The sequence below is a fragment of the Lytechinus variegatus genome, chromosome 3 (genome assembly GCF_018143015.1).
Source record: "Lytechinus variegatus isolate NC3 chromosome 3, Lvar_3.0, whole genome shotgun sequence".
Classification (NCBI taxonomy): domain Eukaryota; kingdom Metazoa; phylum Echinodermata; class Echinoidea; order Temnopleuroida; family Toxopneustidae; genus Lytechinus; species Lytechinus variegatus.
The window spans coordinates 68,388,892-68,409,789 of NC_054742.1; the positions used below are offsets into that span (position 1 = coordinate 68,388,892).

General features: G+C 37.0%; 1 protein-coding gene across 1 annotated transcript in view; it reads right to left on the reverse strand.

Annotated features, from left to right (window-relative positions):
- Positions 1–20,898, reverse strand: part of LOC121411767 — a 110,537-nt gene that overhangs the window by 44,476 nt on the left and 45,163 nt on the right. The window contains 3 exon segments of the mRNA XM_041604610.1: positions 4,107–4,352; positions 8,294–8,856; positions 13,342–13,489. Of these exon segments, the coding sequence (XP_041460544.1) occupies positions 4,107–4,352; positions 8,294–8,856; positions 13,342–13,489 (957 nt within the window).

Sequence of the window (20,898 nt, forward strand, 5' to 3'; positions counted from 1 at the left end):
GCACATGTGTAAAGTTCAAATGTAAACATGTAAATCATTTTGCTTACTCCAGCATGATCACCATCACAAAACGTCACCTATGTGCCATAGTCGAGGGTTCCTTCAACAAAACTTTTGAGCTTGAGGTGTTCTTCAACCGGTCTTTATACCTCCATGCTTGCACCAGGTGCCCAAGAACACCACTTTACAGAAGAGATGCGCGTTAACTACTAAATCGCAACCCCTGGTAACCCATGGAGCTGCTGTTTTGTGGTGAACCTTGGAAACAAACAGTTTCTGGCAAAACTATCTACGCCGATATCGACTTCCCTTCAATGAAAGGTGTTTTAGCAGATACTGTGGACACCAGCTAGTGGAAATCCGTTTGACTTGGTAAAACAGAGGACTGGTAGCACACTTGAAGAAGATCACGTGGTACTGACTTCTAGAGTACAGAACATGATCTCTGTTAGGTGGTCTAACGGTATGTTGATACAGGTAGTTGATATGTCCTGGATGCAGTGTTTACTATTGTCTTTGCAAGTGTTGCAGGTTTCCTATCTCACATCCGCCAGCCAGTAACGGGAAGTTTTTCTGTCAAATTGGCCAAGTGCAGCTGGAGGGGTCTGGGGTCCCTACCACCCTGATCTACATCTACCATGTTTCCTACATACACTGCTCTATATTATGGAACATCGATTAACCTTAAACTTTATGAACCCTCCGAAGAGTGCCGGATCTGTTTCATGAAGCGGAATTTATATTACAACACAGTGTAATGATGTTGCAGTCTGTAATCAACATAATCCTTATCAGATGATATCCCCGAGAATCCCATTATCTATTCATGTTCAAGAATGTTCAAATCCACAGGAAATGAAATCTCTTTAAATCTGGGTAGTTTCAACAATTTGACACTTTTATCAACACTTCCAATCTTTGGAAAAGACTCTGACCATTGTCAAATGTTGTTTTGAATGATTTCACATTTAATAGCTTGAATTCTGTTCATGTCTATTATCTTTTTGTTATTCTTCTATGTTTTGTTTATTGTTAAATGCTGGTAATTTTCTCTCACCTTTCAACAATTACTATATTTGGTAACAATTTGAATGTCTCCAAGGAGAAATATCAATTTCAAATGACAGTGAAATTGTTACATTGTAGAGTCTTTTATCAATACAGAAGGAGCTCAACATACATGTATGATCACATGAAACAAGAAGGTCAGTAAAGTAGTCCAACAAGCAAACTTTCACACTAGAGCAAAGTACAAACAGTACTATAACACAAAGAGTTTACGCATGATTAAAAAAATTCTGATCACATGGCAAAGTAAGCCTACATGCAATTTCTTTTTCCAGTTCAGTATTCAGGACTACACGTAGAGCTTGTCTTTCTAGACACCCTGTTCAAACTCAAATGTAGGCCTTCATGCTTCTTATTTTTATTAAAATAACCTAAAAGATGGGTTGGGTGTGGCAATCCATCAAAAATATGAATATACAATAAAATCAATAAATAAATGAATAAATAAAAAAATAAATAAATAAACTAATTAGATAAATAAATTAATTAATAGACAAATGAATAAATAAATGAATGAATAAATAAATAAATAAATAGATAAATAAATAAATAAATAAATAAATAAATAAATAAAAATGACAAAATCATCTATATGGAATCAAAACATGATTTTGAAAATAACTTGAAAATAACTCTGAACCAACAATATGTCTCCACAGATATGTCCATACACACAAGCAGCAAAGATACCATCATCAATGCAATTGATGACTATAATTTCAGTTGAATTCATATTTAGCCCTTGTGTGAAAATAACCAGTTGTTTCCAAACAGTAGCTTTCGGGACTCATTGACATCACCCCAAACAAATTTGACACAACCAGTACACCACCCTACAGAATGAAGGTCACATAGCGCATGTACTATCATCCTCTTGCCAGGGTTCCGATTAGTAGCATCATGATCACTCATAAAAGTACACTAACCCTAAGGTTCATACACAGGTTAACTACATGTAAAATAACATTGTCTTTTTTTTAATCCCTGCCCTTAAAATACAATCCAACTTGGAGTTGCTGTTTGGTTCTCCCTCCCCTTCCCCCAAATGCGTAGAAACAATTTTAGGCACAAGACTACCTATGCCTGGAGAGGAGTCAGTGACTGATTGCTATTTTCTCAAGGGAGTCTGAACTTTATTGCCTCTTTCGAAAACAAATTAGACATGCAGTTGCAAAGGAGATTTTTACTTTTGTTGCGGTAACCAGTATCAGATTCAAATAATAAATAAGACATTACATTTTTCTAAAAATAATCATCTAATTCTGAAAGTCAATTTAATGACAAACTTATTTCAAATGAGCAAATCAAGGCTTTCGTTTATCTCTTATTTTGTAATACATCTTTCTTTGTTATAGAAATATAATTCAAGTCATATTTGGGTCAAGCTACATTGTCATTTTAGATAAATGCAGTCAATGCACAATGAAACAGCATGGCTGCTACAGTCTCGTTTACATTAATCCTAAGTTCGATGATATCTCTATTTGTTTCTTTGACTTTTCACTGTACATGAAGGGGGCGTGGCATCTGTATTGTTATTACAGCATGGCTCTATGGCAAAACAACGTTCGTTATGTATCCTGTTAACATTCTACTGATAAGCTGCTTCTTATCTCAAATAATGATCCCAGTGATGTTATCTCCTCTTATCGTTTTATTTCACAGGATGAATGTACTTTCAAACTTTTCCGCTCTTTGTGATTTTACTACAGGTGTTCTTCTTCTGCATGTCTAGTAGCTGGATTGTATGTAGTATGCAAGCCTCACAGTGGTGTTCCTTGGGTATAGACATGCATAAACTTCATATTTTGTTTCATGTCATCTCCACCACCCCCCCCCACCCTCCACACCATAACCACTAACAATATACATTTACTCTGACCAACTGACATCCACCCCTCCTCAAAAGAAAAGAAAAGGCTTTATCTAGATATAGAAATTTGTGTTGTTTTATAATCACGTAAACGTGTGTATTAAAAGTTTAAGCATCAAAATGGCTACACCCTTGAGCACCTTTATTTGGTCATTGCACCATCACAATTTTTGTTAAGATAAGTACCTCAATATTATGGTACTACCAATTCAATTTCTATCTTCATGTAGTTCAATACCAAATTGTCAATGATGAAGATATTGAAAAAATGGCGTACCAACCATATGTACATGGCACAGAGACACTGACAAGAAAAAAGGTATATCAATCCACAAACTACCCAAGCCATCGTTTCCACGATTTCAAGGAGTCTATTCTACCCTGTATGTCTATTCCTGTTTCTCAAATTGTCCCTCTTCAATCCCAATTAGTTTTTGGGCATCACACTGTGTATATTGAGTTTGAAGGATTAGCCAGACTTTGAAATCAAGTTTGGCGACTGTCAACTTCAATTGAACAACCTTCAGACCACCTAGAGAAACAAAGTGAGTACTCTGAACAAACAACTGTCTTAATCCCTAAATGTTGCTATGTCATACCTTGAAATATCATCTCTCTTTGAGCCTGTCAAAAAAGAGCACTTGAAAACAACAAGAGGGGAGTTCGATTTGAGCTTCAAAACATTTTTCTCAAATCATAACACACCGTGACTCTCCTGGCTTGTTCTTGTCTATGCGAAGTTTTGTTCCTATGACACTTGTTACCAACTTCCAACCACACGTACACAAAGTGAAAGAATTAATAATTTAGGTAATTCAAGGGAATAAATGAATGAAATATAAGCAAAACAAATAGACTATAATTACGAACCATTGAAACAGAAAGTAAGGAGGTGTATATCTAAATTATATCTCATTTCCAAAGATTCTCATTGCCATGTGTGGGTAGTTAAACATTGAAGAACATTTGTAAGACCTTTGTAATCCTAACTTCTTGGGACGGCCAAAAAATGACTTTGTGAAAATAACCCAAGAAGGTTTAACCCATAAATATAAAGGAACTAAGGGTTCAATCCCATGCAATTCATGCAACCACAGCATTGAACAATCAAAGAACTAAATGGAAAGAAGCGAATTCTTAATGAAAAATATAGAAACCATAATACCTGCTGTGTTTGAGCTTGTTGCTGCTGCTGTTGTTGTGGGGGCGGTAGGGAGAGAGGCAACTGGGTTGGCTGTTGCACCTGGGTCTGGGTTTGTACTGGTTGCTGAACAGGTTGCTGTTGTTGCTGCTGCTGTAACTGAGATTGGCTTGATTGTGGTGGCTGCTGCTGCTGCTGTTGTGTTGGTGGCTGTTGCTGCTGCTGCTGCTGGGGCTGTGGAGGCTGTTGCTGTATTTGTTGAGGCTGAGTCTGTGAAAAAAAATAAAATAAATAAACATTTTTTTAAAAAATGACAGAATGATAAAAGAGCTCAAAAGTTACTGAAAGAAAAGGGAATTTCTTAAACTCCAACAGAAATTTACTTACAATTTATATATGAACAACTTTCAAAAATTTCATTTTTATGTACCAAGCTATTATGTCTAAATGAGCAACAAAGTTTAATATATTTTCAAAAACATAACTAAATTGATTAGAAAAAGACAAGAAATGTATACAGAATAGAATTTACGAATACATTTCAGCAACTCACTGAATGCTTTAAGGTGCTCTTACATTCCCTTAGTGATGTCCCTAAATGTGTATACTATCTAAGTTAACATTATATAGGCAAAACGCAAGCCAATACAAACAAATTGATAAAAAATACAAGATATTTATATACAATGGAATTTACGATTACATTTCAGCAACTCACTGAATGCTTTAAGTGACTCTTACGTTCCCTTAGTGATGTCCCTAAATGTGCATAGTATGTTAGTTAACATTAGGCGAAACACAAGCCAATACAAACACACCTTGCTCCTGTCTCACACTTTACTTGCCGACTCTGCAACATCCATATGGTGGGGAAAGAAAACAAACACCGTGCCTGCACTTTTTCTTTAAATGATTTTTCATCTCCCAAACACACATCAATGTAAAGTCTAGACCAGTGTTTGGACTCTTCCGACTGTCCCATTGGACACTGTGTGCATGAAGAGTAAATTAGAACAGCGCAGTCCACACAAACTGTGTGCTGTGGATAAACATCCAGAGGTTTAATGTGTAAATGTAAATCTTCTCTCTTTTTTATCATTCAATTCATTTCACTCTGATAAAAAAAGTTGTACAAAGACATTAAGTTTGTACACAGACATTAAGTTTGTACACACTATTAAACAATGTTGGCTGAAGAGCTTTATGTCAATGTGAAAACGTTAACAAGTGCCTCCCCTGATGAGCGATGCATAAACAATACAAACGGGAAGATTGAAAACAGCACAGTGCAGAAAACTTGGACTTACGAATTTAATTTTTTTTTTATAGATAGCTTTTAAATAACCTATAATTGATGACAATTATACTTTTTATTCAAATTGAAACATTTTAAATCTACTGAAATATGTTGATGACATACCGTATGTGAAACTTCCCCCAACCCCTCCGAGCTTAAAGGGAATGAAACCTTTGGAACAAATAGGCTTGTGTAGAAACAGAAAAATCAAAGAATAAGAATAAAGAAAGTTTGAGAAAAATCGGACAAATAATGAGAAAGTTATGAGCATTTTAATATTGCAATCACTAATGCTATGGAGATCCTCCCATTGGCAATGCAACAAGGATGTGTGATGTCACTGATGAACAACTTTCCCTTTGGTGGACTATAAAATACCCTCAAAATGTCTCTTTTTGCTTTTTCTTATGATGATACAAACTCTCTATCCATGATGTATTCTTAAAAAATATGTATTACATGCCCTCATGTATAGAAAGAACACATGATCTATGGATAGATGTGATAAAAGAGGCAATTCAAGTAAAATATATACTAAAGTAATGGGGAGAGTTGTTCACAAGTGACATCACACATCTTTGTCGCATTGCCAATTTGCTATCTCCATAGCATTAGTGATCGCAATATTCAAATGCTCATAACTTTCTCGTTATTTGTCCGATTTTTCTCAAACTTTTGTTGATCTGTTTCTTTGATTTTTCTGTTTTCACACAAGCTATCGTGTTCCAATGGTTTCACTTTCCTTTAATAAGCTTTTAAAGATTTTTATCAAAATGAAAAATTTAATACATGAGAAAATTGTTCATTTAAAGATATTGATTCTTCATTCCTTAAAAAAAACCTGAATTAATAATCTATATTATACCCTATCATAACATATCTTAATCAGAAAATATATAGCTGTTCCAGATAACAAATTACACTTGATACATGTTCATCCATATCTCAAATGAACAAACAGCATCCAAATAATTTAAGTCTGCATCTGCAACAAATTGTATTAATGGAGCTTCGAAACACCTCCAAATGAGTCCAGCAAGACTTGATCCGTCTAATCTACATTTTCTCTGAATTGCACCCACAGTTAATGAGCAAATGTTGTCCTTTAGAAATTAAATGTGAATATTGCTTCAGCCTACGTCATCCTCTACCGAGTCTGTAAGTCCCCAGATTATTTCCCATAATGGCTTTCATGTGTTCACTTGTGCGCCTCATTATTTTCATTTCTAGGGACTGTCTGGGGCACTGCAGATAGTATTGGCTAAAAACATCTCTGCCATGAAACCCTGGAACTTTTCATTCAATTCTCTTGAATGTTGTTAAAGTAACCCATAGGTAGTCGACACCACATCGGATGATTTTTTTTCAGTTTGGTGTTGGTGTTGGAAGCACGACTTCAGGTTGCCTTCACTGGATCGCACACAAACTGTGACTTTGACACAAATGATCCATATCACGCTACTGATAATGTGGCTCGGCACCTATAGAGATTCACCCTACGAGCAACTTCATTTTGAAGTTTGGTACTGTGCTGATTCATAAACACCTTCAGGTCAACACCGAATGTGAAATCACCCATTACACCCATAAATCCCATACAGATGCAATTTCTCTGGCATGTTACGAGTTCGAAGCATTTTTATGATTTGCTTGAAGCCACTCCCTTGTACATCCAGGGTTTGATTTTAAACTCTAGCTAGTACGTCTCCTGTGGTAACATGACAGGGTAGGTACGCCTATCAGGTTCTCCTCCAAGAGGAAGTGACCCTTTACATCTAGGAACATTAATCATCCTAAACCGCATCTCAAATATGCAAGACATTAGTCTAAACCTACGTACGAATCAGGACCACTTCCCCTGTAAACTACCAATGCCTGTGCCCGACGAGGAAATGCTGCTTTCCATTTCTCGCCGCTTGATTAAGAGCCAAAACGAAGGTCGCATAGATAGCAAGATCATTTGTCTTTTGAATCTTTAAATAAACATGGACTTCAAATATCATACAGTTCAGCATAACATGCTAATGCCATGTGCATCATCGCAGAGTACAGGAGTAGACAATCTGTCATGTCTGCAACCTCACATCGCAATATACAAATGTGCATTGATCAACGGGGATTGAATCAAAGGCATAAACTGAAACAAGTATGTTATGATTCTGGAGGTAAAACGTAAACCCAGACATAAAGCAATATGACATAAAGGGCTTAGTTCCAAGGCAGGCAGATTTGTCAATATATGAGTCACGATGCAAATATGCACGTCTATCTCCAGAACGGGACTGGATTATATGATCAGTCTCAAAATAGATAGAACTGACACAATGCCATGGTACTTAGTGCCATCTCACCAGCCATACCAACCTTTCCTTGGAGAATAATAAAAAAAAAACCCTCTACAACACTCATAAAAAGCTTTCCAAAACCTCTAATGATTTGGTTAAAGCATCGAAAATCATCTATACACACAGCACTTTCTTGGTATGTTTTGAAATGCAGCATATAAAACCTCACACACACATGTACACACAGATGGATAGGGAGATGAGTGGGAGGCAAGCATTATTCACTTGAGGGCATGAATGCTCCATGGCAATACAGTAGACAATACAAATAATAAAACTGTTTACCCACTGAAAATTGCGAAGTGGGTCAGTTATGAATCCATACAATAGGTGGGCCAATATACCTATTGATTATACATCATGGCGTTAGTGGACAGAAAATGTCCATCAAGTGTGCGGTACACAGCTGTGCAAAATATAACAGGCGGTGGATTTCACAATGTGTATGGGAAGCTTTTATTCAAGAACAAAATAAATTCAGAGCTGTCAAGCCTGTCATGGTGTGATGATAAAAAAAATTAGAGACAGAAACATTAAAACATTTAAGTTTCATAAACTGGCTTATTTACCTGTTGTTGGGCTGGAATTGATGGCTGTTGTTGTTGCTGCTGCTGTACATTGGAAATAGGAGGTTGCTGAGCAGATTGCTGTATGGATTGTTGCTGAGGTTGATCCTGCTGCGGTAGAACATTAGTGGTAGACGGTTGCTGATTGGGCTGAGAAACGAGTTGGGGTTGTGAATGGACTTGCGGTGGTAGCGGCTGCTGGACAGATTGAGGTGGCTGCGACACGGGTTGCTGTTGAACTTGCTGCGGCTGCTGCTGTTGCTGGGGAGGCTGCTGCTGCTGCGGTTGGCCCTGCTGCTGTTGTTGTTGTTGTTGCTGGACTTGTGGAGTTGCTACGGACTGTTGTGAAGTGGGTTGTTGGGTTTGTTGTGGATGGGATGGCACCTGTTGTTGTGGCTGAACGTGAGATTGGCTGTGGGGTTGCTGACCGTGGGGCTGCTGGCTGACGATGGGCGGTTGCGACGACGACAAGTTCTGACTCGATACCAGTCTTGTAGAGCCTTCAGAAGCATTGGACACTCCTGTCATACTCACACCGCTGTCCATGGTCGACGTTCCGGCATCTGCTGTTCAAAACAAAAAGCAAGTCAGAATATGAATCAAAACATTCATGTTGCTTCCCATTTTAAGTCATATGCAGGGACAAATAATTCTTAAGACCCTAACCCAACGTTCTCGCCAGGTTCACTCTGACGGTTGTCGGCGCGAAGCGACGAAAGCCGCGCAGCGGCCTCGGTGCGTGCGAAAGCGCGGTAGCTATCGAAAATATCAATATCGACGAGCTTAGATTGCTGCTAAATGCACCACATTTTATGTCTGTTTAATGCTTCTCTCGGCCACACAGCCGTAACAGTTGCGCGAATTGCGATTGAAGCAGAAAGGCAATTACCGGTACTGATATCTTAAAAAGGTGAAAGGAAATGTCAATCTCATTTTATACTTACAGTTAATTGATTTATTCACATTGATGGCATCGATAAATTAAGTCCATTATTTCAATGTTTAGATCGCTTCATCATTGTAAAAGTGCGATTAATTTTGTGAATGCGTGTTGCTTATTATGTCAATGACCGACTAAATCTACGGACCGCATGCATGCGTAGCCCTTTGAGCTTGCACCGCGTGACGCCCTTACGAAATCCAAAGATTGTTCCAACTTTATTTGGATGCCTCGGAAGATTTCTTTTGAGGCTTCCAAATAATGGACATCGGTATTCATGAGACGGGTCCCTACTTAACTAATATAATTTGCATGAATGTTTGTTTTTTTTTATTCAGATACTCACTGAAACTAACTCTCATAAGATTTCTGTTGATGATGTTTACTCTTATAATCTTTTATCAAGATTCTTTTATCACTGTCAATTATTGCTGTGTTTGTTCGTTACTCACCTATAAAATAATGAATGTGCTCATCAAGAGCGTGAGGAATATTTTTAGTCATTCATAAAACTTTAATATTACGATTTTGTTATCAATTGCGATTTATGTTTTGAAAGTATAGGTTAATTGATAGGAAAAATATTTTTAGGTAATACAATATGTAGGCCTACAAATACAGCGTATGTGAAAGAGAGGGGAAGAGGGGGGGGGGTTGTAGATGTTCGACGGAGAGAGCGATAGGGGAGGGCCGTGGCCTGGACAATGACAAGGGGATGTTGAGATCGTGTGTGTGGGATTGGTGAAGAAGTCAATATTCAAAGCGAATATATTTTTTTTAGAATTCTACTGATGATGATGGCTGAATAATCTTTCTTTACATGTATATTTTGGTGATTTTAAATTCTAAAAATATTTTCTTGCATCATGAGTGGGAAGATCGAGGTACGTGATTCAATAAATTGCATCACAATATCACTTTAGGTGTAGTTTTAAATTTACAGAAATTCACGTTTTAACAGTATTAAAATAAAAAGATTTTCTTAATTGTATAGCACTCAGCAGCGTATAAAACGGGCCAACATTGAATTAATCCCAAAATACATCATCATGAATGCTCAAGAAACCTCGATATCTAAGCAATATTCCTTCAAAGTCAAATAAGCTTTGTCTCGCCTGTGCGTATTTGATCTGACGGTATTTTCCACTCCCCCCCCCACACCTCCCATAGATCTAGAATGAAAACCCCAGACAACACAAGTATCAGATTTCTGATGACCATGTGCATGGTTCTCGATCAAGATTGCGCAATTTGTACTTTTCCGTAAACAAAATGGATGGGAGGAGGGTTCGTGAAAGGGGCTAGTCTACGTTTTCAGTCGGTTCTAAAATGTCAAACTACCAAAATGCATATTCTTCAGTAAACTATACATGTATTTGAAATAAGGAATAGTTGGATGAAGCTAAAAATGTTTGCATTAATTATGACTGGAAAATGTCCATAACTGAATTTTAACCACGACTGGTACTTTTATTAATCATATCGTGCTATCATTGATTTCTTGCCAATAAGGCAAGCCTCCAATTTAAGACTAGCAAACAAACTTCTTCTTTATTAGTACTCTTCCAAAAGAATGAGGAAAGCTGGAACGTTATTTTCTCAATATGGATTAGATAACAACTCGGGGGGGGGGGGACTCTGAAATAAAGTGTATACAAGGATATGAAATTAAAAAAAATATATAGCATGTGAAGTGAAAACAGATTTAAAGAAATAAGATCAAAAGTGGCAAAATATGTCATGCTAAATATATTATTCAATTATATAGTATCCTGTTCCAAACTCTATTAATAAAAGAAGTACAACTTGTTAGAACAGAAATAAAGAAAAATAGTAGAGGAATATTCATGAAGAATATTTGAGGTCACGAAATCAGCTGGTTCGCACTCAAACAACAGGTTAAAGGTCACACACGGTGGCACACATTCCAGGGGGGGGGGAATCGGGGAAACCCGTTCAAGCACAATGATTGGCTCAAGCCCAAGATAATGAATACTAATTAGATCACGTGCCATCGGTTTTGGGGCATCTCGTTCACATTCCAACTCATTTCATGAATATCATCCACTCGCAGTAATTAGGCTAACGACGTTGTAAAGCTAACTGTATAAAAGCACAGTGCCGATAGAAAACGTAACATCAGTGAAATTGAAAAATTCATCCAACGATATTCAAATTATACTAGCAACTCATTGTGGGCGTAAACAACGAAATACATATCCTCTAAAACGTTCACACATCCGTACTTAAAATGAATATCTGTGAATGAATTGTCAATCCTCTTTTTTTGAATTGTGTACTTCTATCGAAATCTATTGAATCACGTAACCCTCCCGACCCAAGGTGGATTTTTCAATCGCCATAAAGACTATGCAGCCACAATGATCAATCACAGTAGACACATCCGTAAATGAATATTAATTTCATTCGCTCCGAACATTGACTTCTTTTCGCCAATCCCTCCGACCCCCATCATAAAGTCACAAACATCCCATAATTTTCATCTACATTGCCCACGACCACCCCTCCCCCCTTTATTCTTTCTTTCTCCTTCAAACAAATCAATTTTTTCAAATATTTTATTTTAGATCGTAGTTAAGCAATTGTGCAACAAATTCATAAAGCATTCACCGTGATGATTAAAAACATTTCTCAGGACCGTGACAGGTGCGCTCATTATTCAATTGGCAGGCCATTAGCAATAAAGAACAATACAAATGAAAATACACTGTATATACGTATAATTCACATTAAAAAGATGAGTTGTAATGATAACAAATGTGAATGATATTAATAAAGATAATTACTTATGAAAATTGTAACAGATTCATTGAATATCTGAAAAAAAAAACATTCAAACTGAATTAGTTTTGGATCCCATCTAATTCTGGAAGACTCGGATCCCCAGATCAAGGATTTTGATGCCATGTGCGATTTGTTTCCTGAATGTGGTCGTTGCGAGCGCTCGTGCGGTGATACAGAACTTGGTAGACACACCGTCGCGAAATTAATCAACACTTTCAAAAGATCGATGTAGAGATCAAGACTTTGGAAATTATGGAGTAAAATCGGAATATAAATGTGAATAAATCATTATGCTGTAAGTAAATGAGTTGGACATTATGTCAATCCATTCCTTTGGCTTTGTCATTATCAATGTGATCTTTGAATAATTTTCTCAATTCGCTCGATCTACGGGAGTGTCATCAGAAAAGCATTCAATGAATTCATGTAGTCGATGTAGCCCCGATGTAGCAAAGGCTGGGACGAGATAAAATTAAAATCCGATCGAATTTTGATATTATTTTTGACACTTTACTTTTGAAAAAGAGAAGTGATAATATCAACTGAAAACTGAAATTCGTAATAACCTAATAATTACATTGCCTAACCCAGTAACCTACGGCACCCCTATCAACTCACTTTATTTTTTTAGCGTATTTACTACCATTTTAAAGACGTAAATAATGTGAGCAATGCGATACGCAAGCGAGGTAAGCATCTTCGCGCTTCCCACAAAAGAGATTGGGCCTCGAGTCGAGGTCGTATCTTATAGCGTAGTGAGTGAGTCAAAGAAATCCCGGGAAGAAATCTTGGACGAAATAATCATCAAGTTTATTTTAGGATCTGAAAAGCAGATTAATATATTCATTTTTTGTAGATCTAGGCCTGTTTTACAGTTGTCGGCCACGGTTGTCGGGGAAGTTCACGGTTGTCGGATTTCCCCTGAAAATTTTCAGGTTGTCGGCGCCCGACAACCGTGACGCGTGGTAGCGAGAACGCTGCCCTAACCATCAAAATTTCATGGAAGGATTTTTTTTCATACTAGACGTGGGGTATACCGAGAAAAGAAAATTTTTCTTTAAAGTATTTAAATGCACATGTGCGCAAAATGTATCAGGTCAGTCATTATATTTTGGAGATTTTGAATGTTCAGTTTAATAAAATACATCACCTTACCATAACCCCCTCCCCCCACCTTTTTTTTTATCTATCAAGCTGTATACCTCTGTATTTTCAAATACTCAACTGGTTTAAAAATAATAATTTTCATCCAATGAAAAAAGAAATTCTCAGAAAATAAAACTTTTATTCGTGTGACTCTATGTACCTTTGCCATCTTTGTCTTCCTCTTGTTTGCCCTTCTCCTGCCTCTCCTTTTCTCTCTTCTCTCTGTTCTTAACTACAGTGCCGATGCGGTCTCGAATCACCTTGGTAACAGCCTTCGAGTCCTCTTCACTGACAAAGCCAATCCGTACCTGGATACACAAAGACAAATCAAAAGGCTTGCATCAACCACTTCAAATTCGCAAACCACCATCCACAATATATTTATAATCAAGGTTTTTGGAGTAGTTGGAACTGTATTAAACAAGTTTCCAGCTAAGAACATGATTCATAAACAGGTGTTTTCATTCATAATCACATCAAATTTATTAAGAATCATCAATTCATACTGACTTCTTCATCTTCTTTATGAAAACCTTTTCAAGTTCATATATTGCTGTTTTATGCATACCTCAATGAAAATCAAATCCTGTGTTCCTCTCTTTAAACTCTTATGCATATCAATACAATTAGATTAATCAAATTGCAAAGAGTTTTCACCTTTACCTTTGCACCAGAGAAACTATAAACAACTGGAGTGCTAAAATTATCACTATAATTAATTAGCAGTACCAACTCTGCATTTACATAATTTGTCAAAAATAGTTTTTTAGGGCTTTGGGGGCATTTCAGGGGGTGAATTAGCCCCGAGCATCTCATTTAATTTCTCCTGCCACGTCAGGAACTGGAGGATCATGTTCTCATAAAAGATAAATTATGTACATATTCAAAGGAAAATACCATTAAATGCCATTGTGGTTCATAGTAATATGAGAACTGCTCAGGCAATTATTTTCAATTCAATAATCTTAACAATTAAGATTATTGAATTGAAAATTCAAAATTCAAATAATAAATAATTAACATTATGACTCGCAAATTTTTTATTCAGTGATCAGTTACATGTATTACTACATAACCTTTTAAAGTTATCTACTGAAAAGAGGCATCGTGTATAGAAGATTGTACAATCTACAGATTGGCAAATTTACTCTGCGAAGGTGAATCATCACATACATGTATCCCTTTAAATCGTTCGAACACCCAGACGGAATAATTCATGCAGAAAAGCTACTACAATATTCATTTCAAAGACATAACTCGTCTCGTGACATGTATGATTAATGTGTCCTTTAGGGGCCAATGTATGGTCGGTATTCTGCCACCCAATAGCATACAGGATTACATACACTATTTAAGGAAATTGGAAATGAAGGTGGGGATTAACAGGAGAAAAACATGAGATTACCGATATGTTGCCCACTAATTTCTATTTCTCACTACCTACATGTATGTGCAAGGTTCTTGATGAATACATTTCCAACCAAATTGGAGTAAATTTAAACAAATTGCTGAATGAGACACTCAGCATACAGTATTTCCCCCATGAATCCATGGGTACACTACAGAGTTTAATTGCCAATAGGGCAGCATCTGTATGAATAATGTACCTTGTCAATTATGCACCATAATACATAATAAGCTCCAAAACATACTAAATTAAAAAGTGCAGTACAGGAAAGAGGGATACACCTTCACAAGGGATAATTTAATATTTGGAGAACATATATTCCAAAGATGGGATAGACACACACACTATGTTCTTAAATTTGACTCATCGGACTGATATGCCCTAAATAACGTCTATCAATTGGAAAATCATGTGATTTTTTTTGGGGGGGGGGGTCACAAAACATTTAGAATCTTGCATTATCCTATATATAGGCCTATTGCTATTTTTATACTCTGGCAGCAATCATTAACAAGTTCAGAATCTGAGACAAGACTTAATGTCACCATGCCCAAATGCCCCCAAAACCTCATTGAAAACTTTTTTTACATAAAAATAAAAGCCCTTGAAATCTGAAATCCCCATAGTAAAAAATAAACTGTAAGCAATCTTCCTGCAAAGCAAAAACATAGAAAAATTAAGAAGTAGCCCAACAAAATAATATACTGACATGTCATTTTTGTATCAATATATTGCGCATGTTAAAATTTAGGAGGTCAAGTGGTAATTTAGATTACATTCTACTTCTCATGTATTTACAGAATATTATTGTGGACAAGAAATTCTCAGGCTACGAAATGGTGACAATGAATCAAAACGCAGGCATCCACGAATTCCTTTCCTAGAAAATGATCTATTGTTTACAGTAGGAAAAGAGACACACAATAATAAAATTGTAACATATGCTAGAATTCACGTTTCAACACAACACACCTCAATGAGGAATTCCAGCCTATTTATAACCCCAGTCATTTGGAGAAAACCCACATATGATTACCACTATATCATTCCCTACGAATTCTTTCATTCTTTGCTGTGTATTGGGGTGGTAATACCGGGGGAGATTTACTGCCCTGGTTTGTTTAAATTGAATTCATCAGGGCCCATCCAGAGATGTCAGTTGTCTGAAGATCTCTACACAACCAGGGGGGCCTTTGCAGACTTCAGAGTTTTTCGGCCTCATTCTAATGACGCACATTTGAATGTTGATGTACATTGTACATGTGTTTTTGCTTGTGTGAAAGTGAATTGCAATGATACCATGCTAATCCGACTTGCGCAATTCAAATATTGGTTTAGGTGTTTTCAAGGAATGTCATTCCCAAGTTACCGCGAAAATGCATGAAGCTTATGTAACCTAAAGCAAATTTCTAACCACTTTGGCCAATACGACAAATTTTCCTTGGAAGTTGGAACTTTCCTTCACCAGCACTGCGCATTTCCCTGCAATGTCAATAGAAATAATCCTTATGGGCAACATGTAACTTGTAGGAAGCATGGGGTAGGATACTGCTCTTGAATGTACAGAGTATGAATCCCTTTTATTACTTTATTTTCATACACTAATTCACAATCAAGTACGCAAATTAAACCAGGCAAACAACTAGAAAGAGGAGATTAATTGTGTGATAATTCATTTTTCAATTGTCCTGTCAAAATTTGTCATGCCTACAAACATTCACATGAAGTAGAATTAATAGCTAGGCAATTATGTTGTCATCTTCCCCAGACAGCTCCATGAATTATTCCAAATAATTTTGGTAGAGTATTCTTAGGTTTTGTTTCCTAATTCAAAGGGTTTTTTTTTATTATCATTATTATTTCCCTGTTAAGGTTGAGTGTTATTTTGATGATATTGTGAGAATTTGATGCAAACATGAATGACAGTTTGGGGGGAGAAAAGGAATATTTGAATATTGTTTTCGATTTGGAGGCAGGAACAAATTCTCACATGATTTCTTAACAGAAGATCACATTTCGAGTTGACATTCAAGTTGTCATATCTGGATCACATCTCTGTATCGGCAAGAGTTATTATGCTTTGGGCATAAATGAATTAACAGGCATCCATATCCTGTTGAGGCTAATGGATAGGGTGGGGATCATCCTCATTCACTGGAAGAAGCATCCCCTCCCTCCCTACCTTTCCTAAATCAAATAGTCCAACCAACCCCGAAACCCTGTAGCTATTGGGCCTAAAGTAATGCATAAGAAAATTGTGTACTTTCAATTCCCTTTCATAAAAAATGAGTTTAAATTATAGCATAGCTTTTAAAATTAAAATAAAAGTCTGCAGGAAGGATGTTTGACTCTGTCTCTGGTGGAGGGAAGCGTTCTAGCACATGCCATTTTTTTTGGCACCACCGTAGCTGATAAACCACAAGCAAGAGTTTAAATGCTTGTCCAATCCAAACAAAAGGACTGATAGATAACACCAAGATCCATAAAAAAGGAAATATTAATTTTAATATCAACCCTTTGTTTGCCTTGGATTAGCATTTGCTTTTGGTTTTGACAATTGTAGTCACACTGGCACCAAACAGAGGCAAAGGTGAAGACATCTTACCCTGGCTAACAAAAGGTTTTTTTTGGTTTTTTTTACAAAGCAGTTGCTTGATTTTCAGCTTACTGATTCGAGCGAAAGGCAACCAGAGTAATTGCTTTTTTGTTTTGTGCATTTGGCCCATTGACTCAACAGAGATCTCTATACATCTTTGCCAATATGATAACGTGTGGATCATTACCGAGTATAATCACTGCCCATCCACATTACTTTCCTCTACACTTTCATAAAACATTTTTAGCTGGTAGAAACATCCTCCTCGATCCTGACATTTAACGATGGTTTGTAAATCATTTGAAGCTCAGTAGATTAGTCACTCTGTGCTGTATGAATGCAGGATTATAAGCTCTGTGTATTAGATTCAGTAAATACAGGAATTTATCCTCAGGAATACATATCAGAACAAATAACATTCAAGTCTGCATTTGTAAAATTGAATACAACACCTGGTTTTAACGTTTCCTTGAATTCTAGTATTATCAAACCATATTTGTGCCCTGAGATGAGACTTTTGCTTTTTCCTTCAGATAAAATTTACTCATAATAAATGGCACTTTGTGACACTGCCCCTATTTTTTTAAGATCTAAATGCAACTCAATCATGAAAGCTCCTTGTCTGTTATAATAATTTACCTTTTTGACAATTTATTAAGCATATTAACCAATTTTCATGTGCAGCAATGGTTGCATGGTTTACAACCATTTTCATTTAGATTAGGATTCAGTCCAGACATTTTGCAGGTACATTTGTAAATGCATGCATCGCATGTGAGCGTTAAGATGTAATTGCATATCATACTGCAAAACGGTGGTTGTTCTTTGGTTTCAAAGAACTGGCTGGCTTTGGTTGTAAAATTACATTGAATAATGATTTTGCAAGACCACATGTTTGCTTGCTTCACCACTGTACAAGGAACTTCAAACGATCCACTTGAAACTATGTATCCTGCCATCTTCCATTTCACAAGAAAAGTTTGCACGTTTCACCCCTTGTATAGGGAATTACACAGGACTAAGTTGAAAATTTAATTCCTGAATCAACAGCCTTGTCATGCAGACTGGTTTGTGTTCAAGCGACCATTATTTTAACCTATCGCAGTTTTGAAAGATGTTTAACATAATTTGAAACATGGCTGCATTCAAGCAATTTTCATCACTCATTAAAACAACTGCAAACAGGACAGCTGCATTAAGTTGCATGTCATTACAGGATTCTGTAGATCAGTCACTAAAAAATCGTGTGAATGCAACAAAGATCCAAATGATAATTCTATGGTGGCATTAAAGAAGGAGTTCTTCTGATTTGAACATTACGTACACTCTTTTAAGTTCACTTTATATAATTGTCGGATCAAACTGAGCAGTACGGTGGGGAATATCTTGCATTGAGGAGAATCGGCATTGAGGAAAAATCAGTTGAATGCTCACCAGCAGTATTACCATTTTTATTTGATGTTTGTCAATGTAAATCTAGCTTTAAAAAAAAATTGCTTGAACGCACCCTTGGCTACATCCAGATGAGAAGTATAAATTGCATTAATTAAAGACTTCCACTGCAAGGTCAACGATGTTCATGTCAGATCATACTTGTGTAGGAAATCCTACAAGCATAATTTTCATACCGATAATCATTTTCATTTCTATTTCCCCTTCTCGCACTGATATTGAGTCTACGTGAAGATTAAAAAGTTGATGCTCAGAGGATTTCTGGGATGCAACCTACACTCCAAACGACCTCGTATCAAGATGGGAATTCGAAGTCTGAAATTTGAAGGATCTTGGCTTTTACAATTCCCATTCTTAGTACCAGAGACAAATGATTGTTTTTCATGAACAGGATTTCAGATTGTTTTATTATATCAAATAAAAAAAATTAACTCGATCAACATCATGATAGAGCAAACCATTATCCAACCTATTTCTATTTTTTTTGGTGAAAAAATAGTAACATCAAGTATGTTTCCCAAGTAATTCTTCTAAGAGAAAAGGTGATGAGTCTGTGTTAAAACTTCTCAATAGAAAAATGTCTTGCTTGAATGTCTGTATCAAAATGTTCTTTGATGTTTCTGTTTTCTGGGGGTTTTTGTGGGGTTTTTTTGTGTGTATTTTAGGTTGGTGGGTGGGGAAGGGGGGGGTAGGGGCTGCTTTTGTTTTTTGTTTCCTTTTGTTTGAGTTTCTTTTCATTTTCTAAGGGATGTGAGTTTCTTTGTAGGCAGGGTGGGAGTAGGGTACGTCTTCATCCTGCTTCATGAAGAAACTTCATGACACAGGCCTATCCTTCTTTGCTTCCCCTTCCTTCACCCCTCTCCCACTCTCAAATCCCCATCTTCCTTCATTCACAATTTCTTCTTCCCACTGTGCCCAGGAAAAAAAAAAAGAAAACAAGGTGATGACAATGTTCCTTCCATTCAGATCCAGGGGTTGGGGGAGGGGTGCTGCTGCTGAAAGAGTTGTAATCATAGACACCATTCTCACTACTTTCCTGACTCTAGTTTAGTGGAAACTAGTTTAACGTGTAATGAGAACAGTCAAAGCGATCTTGGAAGCGATCTTCCAAACCGGTTCATAAATTACATTGCGATGTAGTTTTCAGATCGCTTTGCCATGTTAAACTGGTTTTAGTATAAGTGAGGGAACAACTGTTCTTCGGGAAGCGATCTTCGCAAATTTTGAGCGCGCTACTCCACACACTGTCTGTAGAATACTATGATGCGGTTTCAAATTTCGCGCAAAAAGTGTCACCCCACTCAGAGCATTTCCATAGCAACAACATCGCTTTATGTGAAGTGATTTTGAAAACCACTTTCTGGTGATCAAATGGGAACGCTAGCAGAAGATCTTCCAAACTGGTTTCCTGAACCGGTTTCCAGTATACTAGTTATAGATAGCGTAATGAGAACAGGGTCATACACATCTCCAAAAATATTACTGGATTTTCAACCAATCTGAAGTGTGCATTAAGGACTTGCATCTGATTTCTGTAAACTTTCTCCAACGAGCCCCAGGAAATGACACAAGAATGCAGCTCTTTCTTATTTTGTCAGCCACTATATGGGAGAAACACAAAGGGACTCTTGCTCAGCCTCCATCACCTTAGTATAAACCTAGGAACTGGGTCTGCTGCCTACCCTTTTAGGAACCCCTGCACCCTGATTTCTCTCATTTTTTACGTAGCTAAAAATAGTGGCTAGGTGAAACCGTTTAAAGAGCGCAAAGCAGCTGCACTGTAAACATATCAGATGGGAGGAATTTCGGGCACTGAGCAGAGTGTCAATCTTTTCCTTATTCTTTTCTTCTCTTTTTTCCTCAATTGAAACATATCTATTGAACTTCATCTCTTTGAGTTACTCCCAGTGAGTTATTCCTATTTCATTCTTCTCCTGGATTCTATTTCTAGGCAAACACCGACTGACCCCGCTTGTGTGGACATGTAAGCACTGACCGCCAGATGACCTTCCACGAGACACAAGGGGAGCAGGAATGGGCTATTTTGCCATCCTGCATGTTTCCCCAAGTGCATGTTGTATCAGGGTCAGGTCAAGTGCTACCACTGCAAAAAAAAATAACTGGAGCTCGACTGTTCATAACTAGACATGTTCATCTATGTGCATGCAGATGTTCAGTAAAATTTTTTGATGTAAGATCTGTGTAGGCTACATACATATATGTAATATATGTAAGATAATTCACTAAAACTTCTGAAGAGG